At 41.7% G+C, this 12,900-nt stretch overlaps 1 protein-coding gene across 7 annotated transcripts in view; it reads left to right on the plus strand.

Annotated features, from left to right (window-relative positions):
• The window catches only part of cacna1bb (calcium channel, voltage-dependent, N type, alpha 1B subunit, b), a 183,198-nt gene that overhangs the window by 68,235 nt on the left and 102,063 nt on the right, over window positions 1-12,900 (plus strand). For all 7 annotated transcript variants that reach the window (XM_061799308.1, XM_061799303.1, XM_061799302.1 and 4 more), the window contains 2 exons: window positions 2,173-2,264; window positions 4,697-4,849. In XM_061799308.1, the coding sequence (XP_061655292.1) occupies window positions 2,173-2,264; window positions 4,697-4,849 (245 nt within the window). The remainder of the gene's footprint in view (window positions 1-2,172; window positions 2,265-4,696; window positions 4,850-12,900) is intronic.

Below are 12,900 nucleotides of genomic sequence, written 5' to 3' on the forward strand. Positions count from 1 at the left end.
TCGTCCACCGTGCCGCCTGTATATATATCTATATAATAACGTTTGATATGTTTTCAACAAAATATCTACAGGATCAAGAGACAAAGAACACTTTACACGCTCTGTTTTTTTTGTCTTGCTTAAATATGTTTTGAGAGGGTGGCCCTTTCTCATGCAAGTGAGCCGGTGAGCCAGTGGCGATGACAGCTTCTGTTATCCTTGAGGATTTTGGATGGCGCTAGACTAAAAAAAAGAGTGTAAACTCTGAAGCGTATGCAACCTTCCACAAAGTCAGCGTAGATTTTATTTTCACTTGTGGAGTCAGCACTTCATTACCAAGCCATCGAATAACACATTAGTGTGTGTCGCATGCAGCAGACACATTGCCAAACACAAATAGCCCGCTACCCCCTCTGCATCAACTTCACCAATAAATCAAGCATGTGCCACTTACCGAACGTTTACGCTGTTAGCTAAAGCTAATCTGCTGAAAGATTAAAGACGCTCATATGAATGTTGCCACTTCACAATCTAACAAAATATTACAAATTACTGCTTCCCTATTAGCCATTTTATGATGGTTTTAACTCAGTGATCCATTGATGGGAGTGGAATTCTGCATAATTTTGATTCGGGATTGGGATCAATGTCTGTGGCAGTGGGATTTTATTCAAAAACTCGGGATTGGGTGGGATTCTTCTCAAAAACTCAGGATTGGGAGGGAATGGGAGCGATCTCTGTGGAAGTGGGAGGGAGCGGGATTTTTTGAAAACATTCTCTTGGTATTGGGAGGGAGTGGGGATCAACCTCTGAGGGAGTGGGAGGAGCAGGAGTCAACATCCATTCCCGTGTCAGCCTCTATCACGGACCTTGACTGGAAGCTTCCGTCATTGTTTCTATTTTCTGTCAAGGAGGTGGCTAACGCTAGCCACTCCTCCGAGCGTATGGCACCACTAAGTCTCAGTGCCCTTTGCACAATGGTCATTGCACCGGACTATTGCGATATTAGCCATTCGAACTGAGGACTCTGCATCTTTTTGCACAATTGTTGTTTGTTGTTGTTTTTTGTCAATGTCTTTGTGTCTCCAAAGTGTTCTGTAAATTGACTGTCTGTTGTACTAGAGCGGCTCCAACTACCGGAGACAAATTCCTTGTGTGTTTTGGACATACTTGGCAAATAAAGATGATTCTGATTCTGATTCTAACATAGTTGGCGAAACAGCTCCGGAATGTGACCGACATTGCAACATACGTCGTAACACCAAACTACACATGCTATATACATGGGCTGCTGTTTCTCTCCTAACAGCCTCACCAACATCAAATCCCTTGGACTGATCCTTCGTTCTTGTGACATTCATAGAGCGACCTGATACAAAATGGATTTCAATGGCCATCCTACTATCCCCACTCTACACTCTACAACGCGTCCTCTGTCTCACACACTGTCATCATCTCAAACCCCACATGCTCACAGTCAATCGAAATCCCCTCATCTATGTAGACAGCATCGCCCCTCCTATGACTGCCTCTTCCCCCTCTCCTTCAGGAACACCAAGAGAACATATACCAGCCCTGACCAACAGTAGCAGGTGACTGACTTCTCAACCTTATGACACCAATGGTCACACTACAAAACATAGCTAACCTTCTCTCAAGTCTCTGTTGCTTTCGACACCATCGCTTATCCCATTCTCCTCAACCGCTTGTCTGAGGACCTCGGCCTTATTAGTACATCGCTTTCCTGGTTCGATTCATACTTTTCCAAAAGAGACCAGTTTGTCATTATCCATAGCTCTAGATCCACTCCCATTCCAGTCAACCAAGGTGTACCACGGGGCTCTGTACTTGAACCCCTCCCCTTTATGGTCAACATGCTCCCCCTTGGTCAGATTATCCATGGAATGACCTTTCACTCCTATACCAATGACACGCACCTCTACATCAGCACACACTCAACCACTCCGCTTTTCCTTCAATCACTCGTCAACTTCTTATTGATGTAATAAAAAAGCACAGGTTGTTTACTCTTTAAATATGTATGTGCTGTTTGTTAAGTCTATTCTAGAACAGCTGTCATTGCGCAACCTAACCCCCCAACCTTCGATCTATTCGATAGCTTTATAGTCAGAGGTGTTTAACCTATAGCTCAAGCTGTGCACTGTAACCATTTTTGGTTGTGTCTATACACAGGATCCTGGCAAAAGTGGGCTCCGACTTCGACCTGCGAACACTGCGGGCTGTGAGAGTGCTGCGACCCCTCAAACTAGTGTCAGGGATCCCCAGTAAGTCACTCTCTAAATATGTTTGCAGAGTTCAGAAAGCTTGTTCGAGTTGATTTCAGCATGAATGGAAAAACATACCCAAAAACATTGGGTCTGTGTTGATGTCTTTTTTGATAAGGTTATTCACTATAAATAATATACTTTTAAATAGTACATTAGTGCAAAAGTATCTTGGCACACTCATAAGTTTTCAATTTTCTATGCTTCCCACCTTGTGAAAAGAGATTTGGGAAGGATTTGTTCTCTTCCCGTAAGACCACACATCACACTTTCAGGAAAACTGTACGGTTCTGCCTTTTGTGGAATAATGCTTCGTCAAGGGGCTACCCACAAAGGAACTATGATTGGACATTTGATTCTGTGACGTTTGCATGTTCTCCCCCGCTGTGTGGGTTTTTTCGAGGTATTCCAAAAACATCTGTTAGGTTAATTGAAGACTCTAAATGAGTGTTTCTCATTTACTCATCTTTACCACACCAAAAAAACTTGACACTCCATTTACCACAATAATGACCATGAATCATTTTTTTTAAAGCACTGTAAAATTATGCACAGTTTGAATATTAACACTGCGCTTAAAGGAAAATGAAAAACTGTAGGCTACTTAAATAATGTTGCAATTAAAACATATTGGACAGAAAAGTTACAAAATAAAAATGTTTGAAAACAAGGAGTTCTAATTAAACGCTCATGTGTTTAACTTACAAGTTTAAACACAACTGTACTTAACAAGGGTGGCACAGGTCTGAGGTTCCGGGTTCAAATCCGGCCTCCCTGTGTGGAGTTTGTATGTGGGCTTTCTCCGGGTACTCCAGTTTCCTCCCACGTTCCAAAAACATGCACGGAAGACTATATTGTCCATAGGTGTGAATGTTAGTGCGAAGGGTTGCTTCTTTATATGTGCCCTGCAATTGGCTCACCCAAAGTCAGCTGAGAGGAAATGGATGGATGGATGTACATAACAAATGTACTGGACTGGATAAAACAACAACAACAACAACAACAACAAAAACATTTACACCACTGTAACAACATGCATTGTTTAAACAGTTAATTGAGTGATTGAGTGTTTGAGGGGAGTGATGTTTCCGTGAAAGTGAACAGAACAGGTTTGATCTGGAAGCCATTATTTTTGAATAGAGAAATGAAAAAATACAATTTAGATCAGATATGCCTCGGCACACTCGTGTGCCCTGAGAGATCGGCAGGGGTGCTGTGGGAAATCATCAAATTTCGCTGAATTTTTGGGAAAATTATTATTTATTAATTACAAATATATCTTTATCTATCTATGCAACATACAGTGACAGGCAGAACAATGAAATGTTCTTCCATCAGATGGCAGAAGATGCAATTAACCTGTGTATCCACATTCATACTATTCATACTAGATGCAATGTGTTCAATCAAATCGGGCCAGATTTCACTTTAAGGCTTTTGTAAAATGAGATGAGATGATCATTCTTCCAATAGTCTTACTTTTTGTGTATTTTTGTTTGGTGGTGTGCCGTGAATTTTTTTTTCTCATGTAAAAAGAGTGCCTCGGCTCAATAACGGTTGGGAACACAGTCCTTTCGCTTTTTTCAGTATAAATACTGTATAGTCACACTCACATATACCCATATGGGAAATTTAGAGTCTGAAATGTATGTTTTCAGGACTGGGTCATTGTCATTAGCAAGTCTGCCTAAGTTCTCGGGTTCAGGGTTGGAAAGTCAGCTCGGGTCTTGCTGCTTGGAATTAGCATTTTATTTCAGTGCTTGTGTGGATTCTTCATGGCTAATCAAGCTTCCCCCACATTCCAAAACTACGCAGTTCGGTGAAATCACAGGTGTCAAATGTAAAGCCTGGGAGCCAAATGGGGTCCACCACATCATTTTATGTGCAAATCCCGTGTCTACTTCATGTTTCTTGCTAAAATCTGTTTTCTTTACTTTTAATACCATTGCAAGCATTCGTTTTGTTATCAAACCACATTTCAAAATAAATTCAACAAATTGAACACATTATTTTCCTTTACTTAGTATTTCAAAACGAATTATCCAACAATTTGTGTGTGTACTATATATAATAATATGAGGCAATTATACGTTCATATGGTTTCTGCCAGGGTTAGGGTTTTCGTGGTGTTGAAAGGCAAGTCAAAACGTAGAGGACCCAAGTGCGGGGAAGCAGGGAAGCCAGACAGGAGTGCAGGAATTACACGCACACAAAAAAGATTTATTTACAAAAACAGGCAACCGAGGCACATGGAAGACAAAGACTAAACAAAGTCCCCAAATCAATAATCAAAGTAACAAACAAAACAGGAAACAAGACATTACTAGTGAGATGACTTACTGAAAGAACAAAGGACATTTTAACGTACTGAACACCATTACATTTTTGTGTGTTTGTGCATTTGAAGCAAGGATCTGTTTTATTTTCTCCAGGCCTTCAAGTGGTGTTGAAGTCTATAATGAAAGCCATGGTGCCCCTGCTTCAGATCGGCCTGCTGCTTTTCTTTGCCATTGTCATGTTTGCCATCATCGGTGTGGAGTTTTACATGGGCAAATTCCACGCCACCTGCTTCAACATTGACACCGGTAAGAAAAAACAGCTGTGGCATTTCTGGTTTTTTTTCTTCTCTTTTACAGTTGATTTCATTACATATTCATGCACATTCAATTATTTACAGCATATGGGTGTACATGGGACTGAGTCTGCAGGTGCTCCAAGAAAATATGCCCCCTTTCAAACAACATAACAGGCACAGTGGAATTTCGGACAGCCTTTTGTCACATCTTGATTTTGATTTATGACACCACATTATTCAGGCTGTGATTGATTGCTTCTGCTGAGACTCATGATAGAACTCAACCTCAGTGTAAAGAAGGTTTCACTGAATCAATTTCTCTCCTGCATCAGAAGAGTATGACACTGATTACGGTCACACTAAAACCTGACGCTGCACGTTGCAAATGCACACCGAGCGCTTCCTTGTGTTGTTTATTTACAGCAGCTCCTGTAGATTGATGGGTTGTAAAATAGTCAGGCTTAACACACAGACATTGCAAATGTATTTTTTATTTCAGAAAAGTCATGTTTTTCTTACAAATGAAGGTGAAAGTATTTTAGTTTGCCACATGTACAGCTTACAGCAAGAAAAGTTCTCTGCAATTCAACCATCCCTTAGGAGGTGGGTAGGCCGGCAGAGAGACAGATAGACAGACCGAGAACACGGTACCTTTTACGGAACATACAGCCTGAAGCTTCATTCGCGGAGCTTAAATTAAAATGAAAAACCAATTAAAAGACTGAAGAAAAGAATTCCTAGAAAGGCATTATACCAGGAGTGAAAAAGAAAATGGTCAAACCTATAGGGAAGCAAAGTTACTCCTTAATATTTAGATAAGGTAAAGCTAGAACAGCACACATTGACATTCAAATGCAAGGCAGTCTTTAAAAATATAAACTTTTTGTTCATGTGGAGAAAGCTTTAGTATTGTGTAGCTATTACGTTTTAATCTGGTGCTTTAGGGAGGCACGGTGGGCGACTGCTTGCACATTGGCCTCACAGTTCTGAGGACCTGGGTTCAAATCCGGTCTCACTTGTGTGCAGTCGCATGTTCTTCCCGTGCCTGCGTAGCCTTTCTCCGGGTACACCGGTTTCCTCCCACATTCCCAAAACATGGATGGTAGGTAATTTGCCCATCGGTGTGAATGGTTGTCTGTCGATATGTGCCCTGCGATTGGCTGGCGACCATTTCAGAGTGTACCCCGTCTCTCGCCCATAGTCAGCTGAGATAGGCGCCAGCACACCCGCGCCCCTAGTGAGAATAAGAGTTATGGAATATGGATGAATTGTTTTAGTTGTGAAACCAGGCTTTCAATGTCTACAGCTATAGCCTTCAACTGTATTAGGGGCATTCAAATCTATTTCAAATGCATGTACTCTCGAGAAGTAGTTTATAGATTTGTCCTAATACAGTGATTGGAGAACCCTCTCGGCCTGCTGAAATGAGCCATTGCGTAATGCAGCGATCACAATTATGAGAGAACACTCTTAACTCTGCTGGCTGGTGTCTTTTGAGTTAGTGAGATGTTATGTTCTGCAGGGGCTGCTGCCAAGGCCAGCTGCAAGTGAAAGAGGGTGAGAGTCCCAGCACCCAATCAGGGTGTTCAAAGTGTTTTGAGTAGCTCTGACGGCTTGCTAAGTACATTACGTTACTGAGTTTCTTTTCGTCCCAAAGACCGAATAGGATTTCATTGACATGTGCAACACTGGTACCAATGTTCTGTGAGAGGGCAGACGGGTGTTGCTTTCTATTTACATATGTGTATGAAATATAACATTTGCTAATCACCTAAAATGATATCCAACGTCATCAGAAGCCCGCGGCCTATATTAAAACTAACATTGCCTGCACTGAGTCTGCCTACATTGTACTTTTGAACTAAGGTGGTCTCACCTTGGGCATGTAACCATCAAGATCTTCTGCCGAAAACATGGACCTTTTAGCTGTAATTCTGTGTCCCTATTACTTGTCCAGGGAGTTTGGACACGCCGAGTGGTCACTCTTCACATTCCTCCACGAAGGCAGTGTGTGATGTCATCCATTCCACTGTTGCTTAGGCGTTGGTTTTCATTTCTGCGGACTTTAATCACACCACTTTAGATATGAAACTTCCGATTTTCTTCACCAGTATGTGGAATGTAAAACCAGAAGAAACAGGCAAATTGACACTGTGTGCAAATGATGAGGATATGGGATACTTTCTCGAGGTATCCGCCCCCCCCCAAAATGGGGTTTTGAGTTTTTCCTTACCTGATTGTGTGTGTGTGTGTGTGGGGTGGGGGGGGTTCAACTAATTCAAGTTCAACAAATAAACCTGACTTTACATGAGGATCCATACAGTGCCATCTCACTGCCTGTACTGGGGAAAGCAGACCGAAGCCTCATCCTGCTCAAGCCTCACTAAAATCCTGTGGTTCTGGAAGTGGTCTCCAGAAACAGAGCAGACTCTGAAAGACAGCTTTGGAACAATCGACTGGGATCTACTGCAGGGGTTTTCACTACTGACCACATCACATCTGTATGGATGTTGTTGTTGTTGTATGCTGCTTTGTAAAAAAAAAAAAAAAAAAAAAAAGCCCAAGACCATTAGTGATATCAAAGATCTTCTGAACCAGAAGAAGGCCTTTAGCTCAATGAGGCAAAGGCGCAGTACAGAAGGAAGTTGGAGCAGAAGCTGCAGAACAGCATGAAGGAGATATGGGTTGTGATGAAGACCATCAATGGCTGCAGTTCCTGACTGAAGAGGATGTGGGGAAAGCATAGGACCAGGACAAGGACCAGTTTTTCAACAGGCTCAGTAGTTGGTCATCTACACCTCTGAATACTGCTCTCGTCCCCTTCTCCCCAGAAAACAACACCAGCACTGAGGAACCCTGCATCGTCTCAGTCCCTAAGAAACTACAACCCCAATTCCAATGAAGTTGGGACGTTGAATAAAAACAGAATACAATGATTTGCAAATCATGTTCAACCTATATTAAATCGAATACACTACAAAGACAAGATATTTCATGTTCCAACTGATAAAATTGATTGTTTTTGAGCAAATAATCATTAACTTAGAATTTGATGGCTGCAACACGTTCCAAAAAAGCTGGGACAGGCTCATGTTTACCACCGTGTTACATCCCCTTTTCTTTCAACAACATTCAATAAATGTTTGGGAACTGAGGACACTCATTGTTGAAGCTTTGTAGGTGGAATTCTTTCCCATTCTTGCTCGATGTACAGCTTAGGCTGTTCAACAGTCCGGGGTCTCCGTTGTCGTATTTTACGCTTCATAATGCGCCACACATTTTCAAAGGGAGACAGGTCTAGACCGCAGACAGGCCAGTCTAGTACCCGCACTCTTTTACTACGAAGTCACGCTGTTGTAACACGTGCAGAATGTGGTTTGGCATTGTCTTGCTGAAATAAGCAGGGGCGTCCATGAAAAAGACCTTACTTGGATGGCAGCATAAGTTTCTCCAAAACCTGTATGTACATCTTGTCTTTGTAGTGTATTCAATTAAATATAGCTTGAACATGATTTGCAAATCATTATATTCTGTTTTTATTTATGCTTAACAGAAGTCAGGCGAGTGAACCACTGCACTTAATTCCAACTTCATTGGAATTGGGGTTGTACATCTCGGTGATCTTAATGTTTTTAGACCATCACATATGATGAAGAGTATGGAACGCAGTTTTGTGCTAGGGGGGGCAGCGTCGAGAATAGAGACACTTCCCTCCTTGAAAAAGGGAGGAGGAAAGCAGGCTCTGTGGTGGGCTAACAGTTGTACAGCCTGACATCTGCGGCAGAAAGTAAGATGCTGAACAAGCTTCTGCCCATCAATCAAAATCCACAGCATCCACAGCACAGCACCATCTCCAGGCTGAGAAGCTGCTTCAGTGCCAGGCCCCTGTCACTGTCCTGCTCCATTGGCGGACTGAGAAAATCACTCCTCCCACGTTTCATGAGGCTTTTTAATTTCACTTTGGGAGGGAAACACTTGTATTATTCTCTCAACTTTGTTCTGTCAGTATTTTGCACACTGATCCCCAAGCACCTTTTCTGGACTTTCTGACTGCACCAGAATTTGACCTGTATTTTATTGTATTTCATCCCATTAAAAAAATCTATCTATCCATCTATCACTTTACTGTTTTATATAAAGACCAAGATTGACTGACCCAGGCCTTTCATAACCCACCACATCAATTTACAATTAAAGTAGTAATGACAGTACTATTCATAGCCCCAATGAATAAAGATGATTCAAATACAAGAGCAAACAGTGAATCATAATTGTTTGCTTCACTATCTGCTCCATGTCAAGGTCACATTTCATGTAATATACCCTACTTATGTTCAATATACACTTTTTTTTTAAGATTGTCAGGTTGGCACAGTTAATTGTTCTTTTGGTTCTAAATGTGGAGATGTGATTCTGCTATTGCTTAGTGCAGGGGCGGATCTATCCGAGTAGAATCCAGGGCTGCAGACCACCCCGAAATCCCAAAGTATTTGCCTCATCACTTATAACACTAAGGGGTGATGTAAGCAGTTTATAGATATACTGCTTAAGAAAAATATAGACATAAAGCCTCTAAGACAACCAGACCAGTCCGGTCAATTCAATGCGCTGAGAATGAAATGACCTGGATGAATGAGAATTTTCACAGGCACATTTAGCCCAAAAAAACATGAACACGAACATAGTATATACACCTACACCTGCATCTTCTTTCCACTGCCCCCCAAAATAAATGTCAATCTGAAATACCTGTGAACTGGATTAATTGAACAGCGGGGAAGTGCACTTTGTAAAACCAAATTGGAATCTTCGATGTTCCTGCATCCTCCTCGGGCACCGAGTCTGGCTGACCCAGCATCTGTCAGTGGGAAGCAAAGGCGTGGCATTAGAGGCATGTTGGTTGTGCAAAGTGGCTCTGCACATCATTGTTCAAACTTGAAATGTTGGCCTCAGAAGCATCTGTTAGAGTCAGCACTTTCATTCTTCATCTTGGACTGTTTGACGTGCGCCTGCGCAACCTTTAAATCGTCTCTCAGCATCTTCCAATTCGAATTTCAGCACGTTGGTATGAAACTTGACTGAAACTGACATATAATCATTTATGATGGCTTCCGCAAATTGCAAAAATAAAACATTTATGTTGAGGAGATTGTTGTTTGTCTCTCAGGGAGACAACAACAAAAATGTCAAGACATGTCAGGTCCCCAGGAGAGCTTCCTCGCCTGTCAAATGTATACTCCTTTGATTTACTGTGTGCACAACTATTCTAGTTGCAGTAACATACATTCACTTTAAAATACATCGGCGATACGGTCACACTGACCACATAAACAAATCTAATGGAAAACTCATATTGCTTCTCAAACTGCGAGCATTGGACATGGAGTCACTATAATGACTTTCGTGACTTGGTAAGAGCATATAAATGACAGCTCACTTCACACTTCCTTTTACAGTAGTTGCCGATCGCAAATTTTGCGCTACTGCGGACACGCTGCATCACAACATACAAAGAGGGGCCAGCTACACAGCTACTTAAGGTACAAATGCGCTGCACGAGTTAGTTTAGGTAAAGCAACAACACTTGGATGATAAAGAATTAAAGAGCCCACTAGTTTGAAAGTACCTGAGGAGCACCCAACTTTTTTTTGGTTTATTTTAAACATCCATCCACCCTTTCATCCATTTTCGGTACTGCTTAACCTGTTCAGGGTCATGGGAAGCTGGAGCTTATTTTATCTGACATCAGACTAGACCCTAGACTGGTCGCGAGTCAATCACAGGGCACACATAGCGACAGACAATCTTTCACACTCATATTAACACTGTCACTGAGTGGAAAGTGAACCACTGCACTGACAGACTCTGCATATAATCATTAATATGTCACACATAACTTCTTTTCATGGAATGTAAATGGCATTTATTCACAGGCAAAACGAATTCACATTACGGATTTGATCACAAAATTAAAAACGGATCACTTATTTATCCAAGAAACACATTTGTCTCAATCAGAAGGAAATTGCCTTTCCGATTTAAAGTTCAGTCAGACTTTTTCAGCTTGCTATAACAGCAGACAAAGAGGATTCTCAATATTAATTTAGAATAGTCTACTTTTGACACCTACATAGCACAATAATTGACCCAGAAGGCCGATACATACTATACTATATTTGACAAATCGTACACATTAGTGAATGTCTACGCCGCTAATATTGACGATCCAGCTTTTATTCATAGACCTTTTTCACATCTGACCAATTTGGTAGCTAATTTAATATAGCACTTAATCCAAAAATAGGCCGCTGAAATAAAAAAAATACCAAGCTATCAGTCTTCCTCAATATTAGATGAATATATGCATGATTTTTGACTCACTGACATATGGAGGATAAAAAAATCGTACAAACCCAATTCCAATGAAGTTGGGACATTGTGTTAAACATGAATAAAAACAGAATACGATGATTTGCAAACCATGTTTAACCTATATTTAATTGAATACACTACAAAGACAAGATATTTCATGTTCAAACTGATAAACTTGATTGTTTTTAGCAAATAATCATTAACTTAGAATTTTATGACAGGCTCATGTTTACCACTGCGTTACATCCCCTTTTCTTTCAACAACATTCAAGAAACGTTTGGGAACTGAGGACACTCATTGTTGAAGCTCTGTAGGTGGAATTCTTTCCCATTCTTGCCCGATGTACAGCTTCAGCTGTTCAACAGTCCGGGGTCTCTGTTGTTGTATTTTACGCTTCATAATGCGCCACACATTTTCAATGGGAGACAGGTCTGGACTGCAGGCAGACCAGTCTAGTACTACGAAGCCACGCTGTTGTAACACGTGCAACAATGTGGTTTGGCATTGTCTTGCTGAAATAAGCAGGGGCATCCATGAAAAAGACGTTGCTTGGATGGCAGCACATGTTTCTCCAAAACCTGTATGTTGCTTTCAGCATTAATGGTGCCTTCACAGATGTGGAAGTTACCCATTCAATTGGCACTAACATAGCCCCATACCATCAAAGATGCTGGCTTTTGAAATTTGCGTCCACAACAGTCAGAATGGTTCTTTTCCTCTTTGGACTGGAGGACACGACGTCGACAATTTGCCAAAACAATTTGAAATGTGGACTCGTCGGACCACAGAACACTTTTCCACTTTGCATCAGTCCATCTGAGATGAGCTCGGGCCCAGAGAAGCCGGCGGCGTTTCTGCGTGTTGTTGATAAATGGCTTTTGCTTTGCATAGTAAAGTTTCAAGTTGCACTTACGGATGTAGCGCCGAACTGTATTTACTGACATTGGTTTTCTGAAGTGTTCCTGAGCCCATGTGGTGATATCCTGTACACATTCATGTCGGTTTTTGATGCAGTGCCGCCTGAGGGATCGAAGGTCACGGGCATTCAATGTTGGTTTTCGGCCTTGCCGCTTCCATGCAGTGATTTCTCCAGATTCTCTGAACCTTTTGATGATATTATGGACCATAGATGATGACATCCCTAAATTCCTTGCAATTGTACGTTGAGGAACATTGTCCATAAACTGTTCGACTATTTTCTCACGCACTTGTTCACAAAGAGATGAACCTCGCCCCATCTTTGCTTGTGAATGACTGAGCAATACAGGGAAGCTCTTTTTCTACCCAACCATGGCACCCACCTGTTCCCAATGAGCCTGTCCACCAGTGGGATGTTCCAAACAGGTGTTTGATGAGCATTCCTCAACTTTCTCAGTCTTTTTTGCCACCTGTCCCAGCTTTTTTGGAACGTGTTGGAACGTGTTCAATTTGAACATGAAATATCTTGTCTTTGTAGTGTATTCAATTAAATATAAGTTGAACATGATTTGCAAATCATTGTATTCTGTTTTTATTTAGGTTTAACACAACGTCCCAAGGCGGCACGGTGGGCAACTGGTTGGAACGTCTGCCTCACAGTTCTGAGGACCGGGGTTCAATCCCCGACCCCGCCTGTGTGAAGTTTGCATGTTCTCCCCGTGCCGGCGTGGCTTTTCTCCGGGCACTCCGGTTTCCTCCCACATCCCAAA

This window comes from Phyllopteryx taeniolatus, chromosome 15, assembly GCF_024500385.1.
Source record: "Phyllopteryx taeniolatus isolate TA_2022b chromosome 15, UOR_Ptae_1.2, whole genome shotgun sequence".
Lineage (NCBI taxonomy): Eukaryota > Metazoa > Chordata > Actinopteri > Syngnathiformes > Syngnathidae > Phyllopteryx > Phyllopteryx taeniolatus.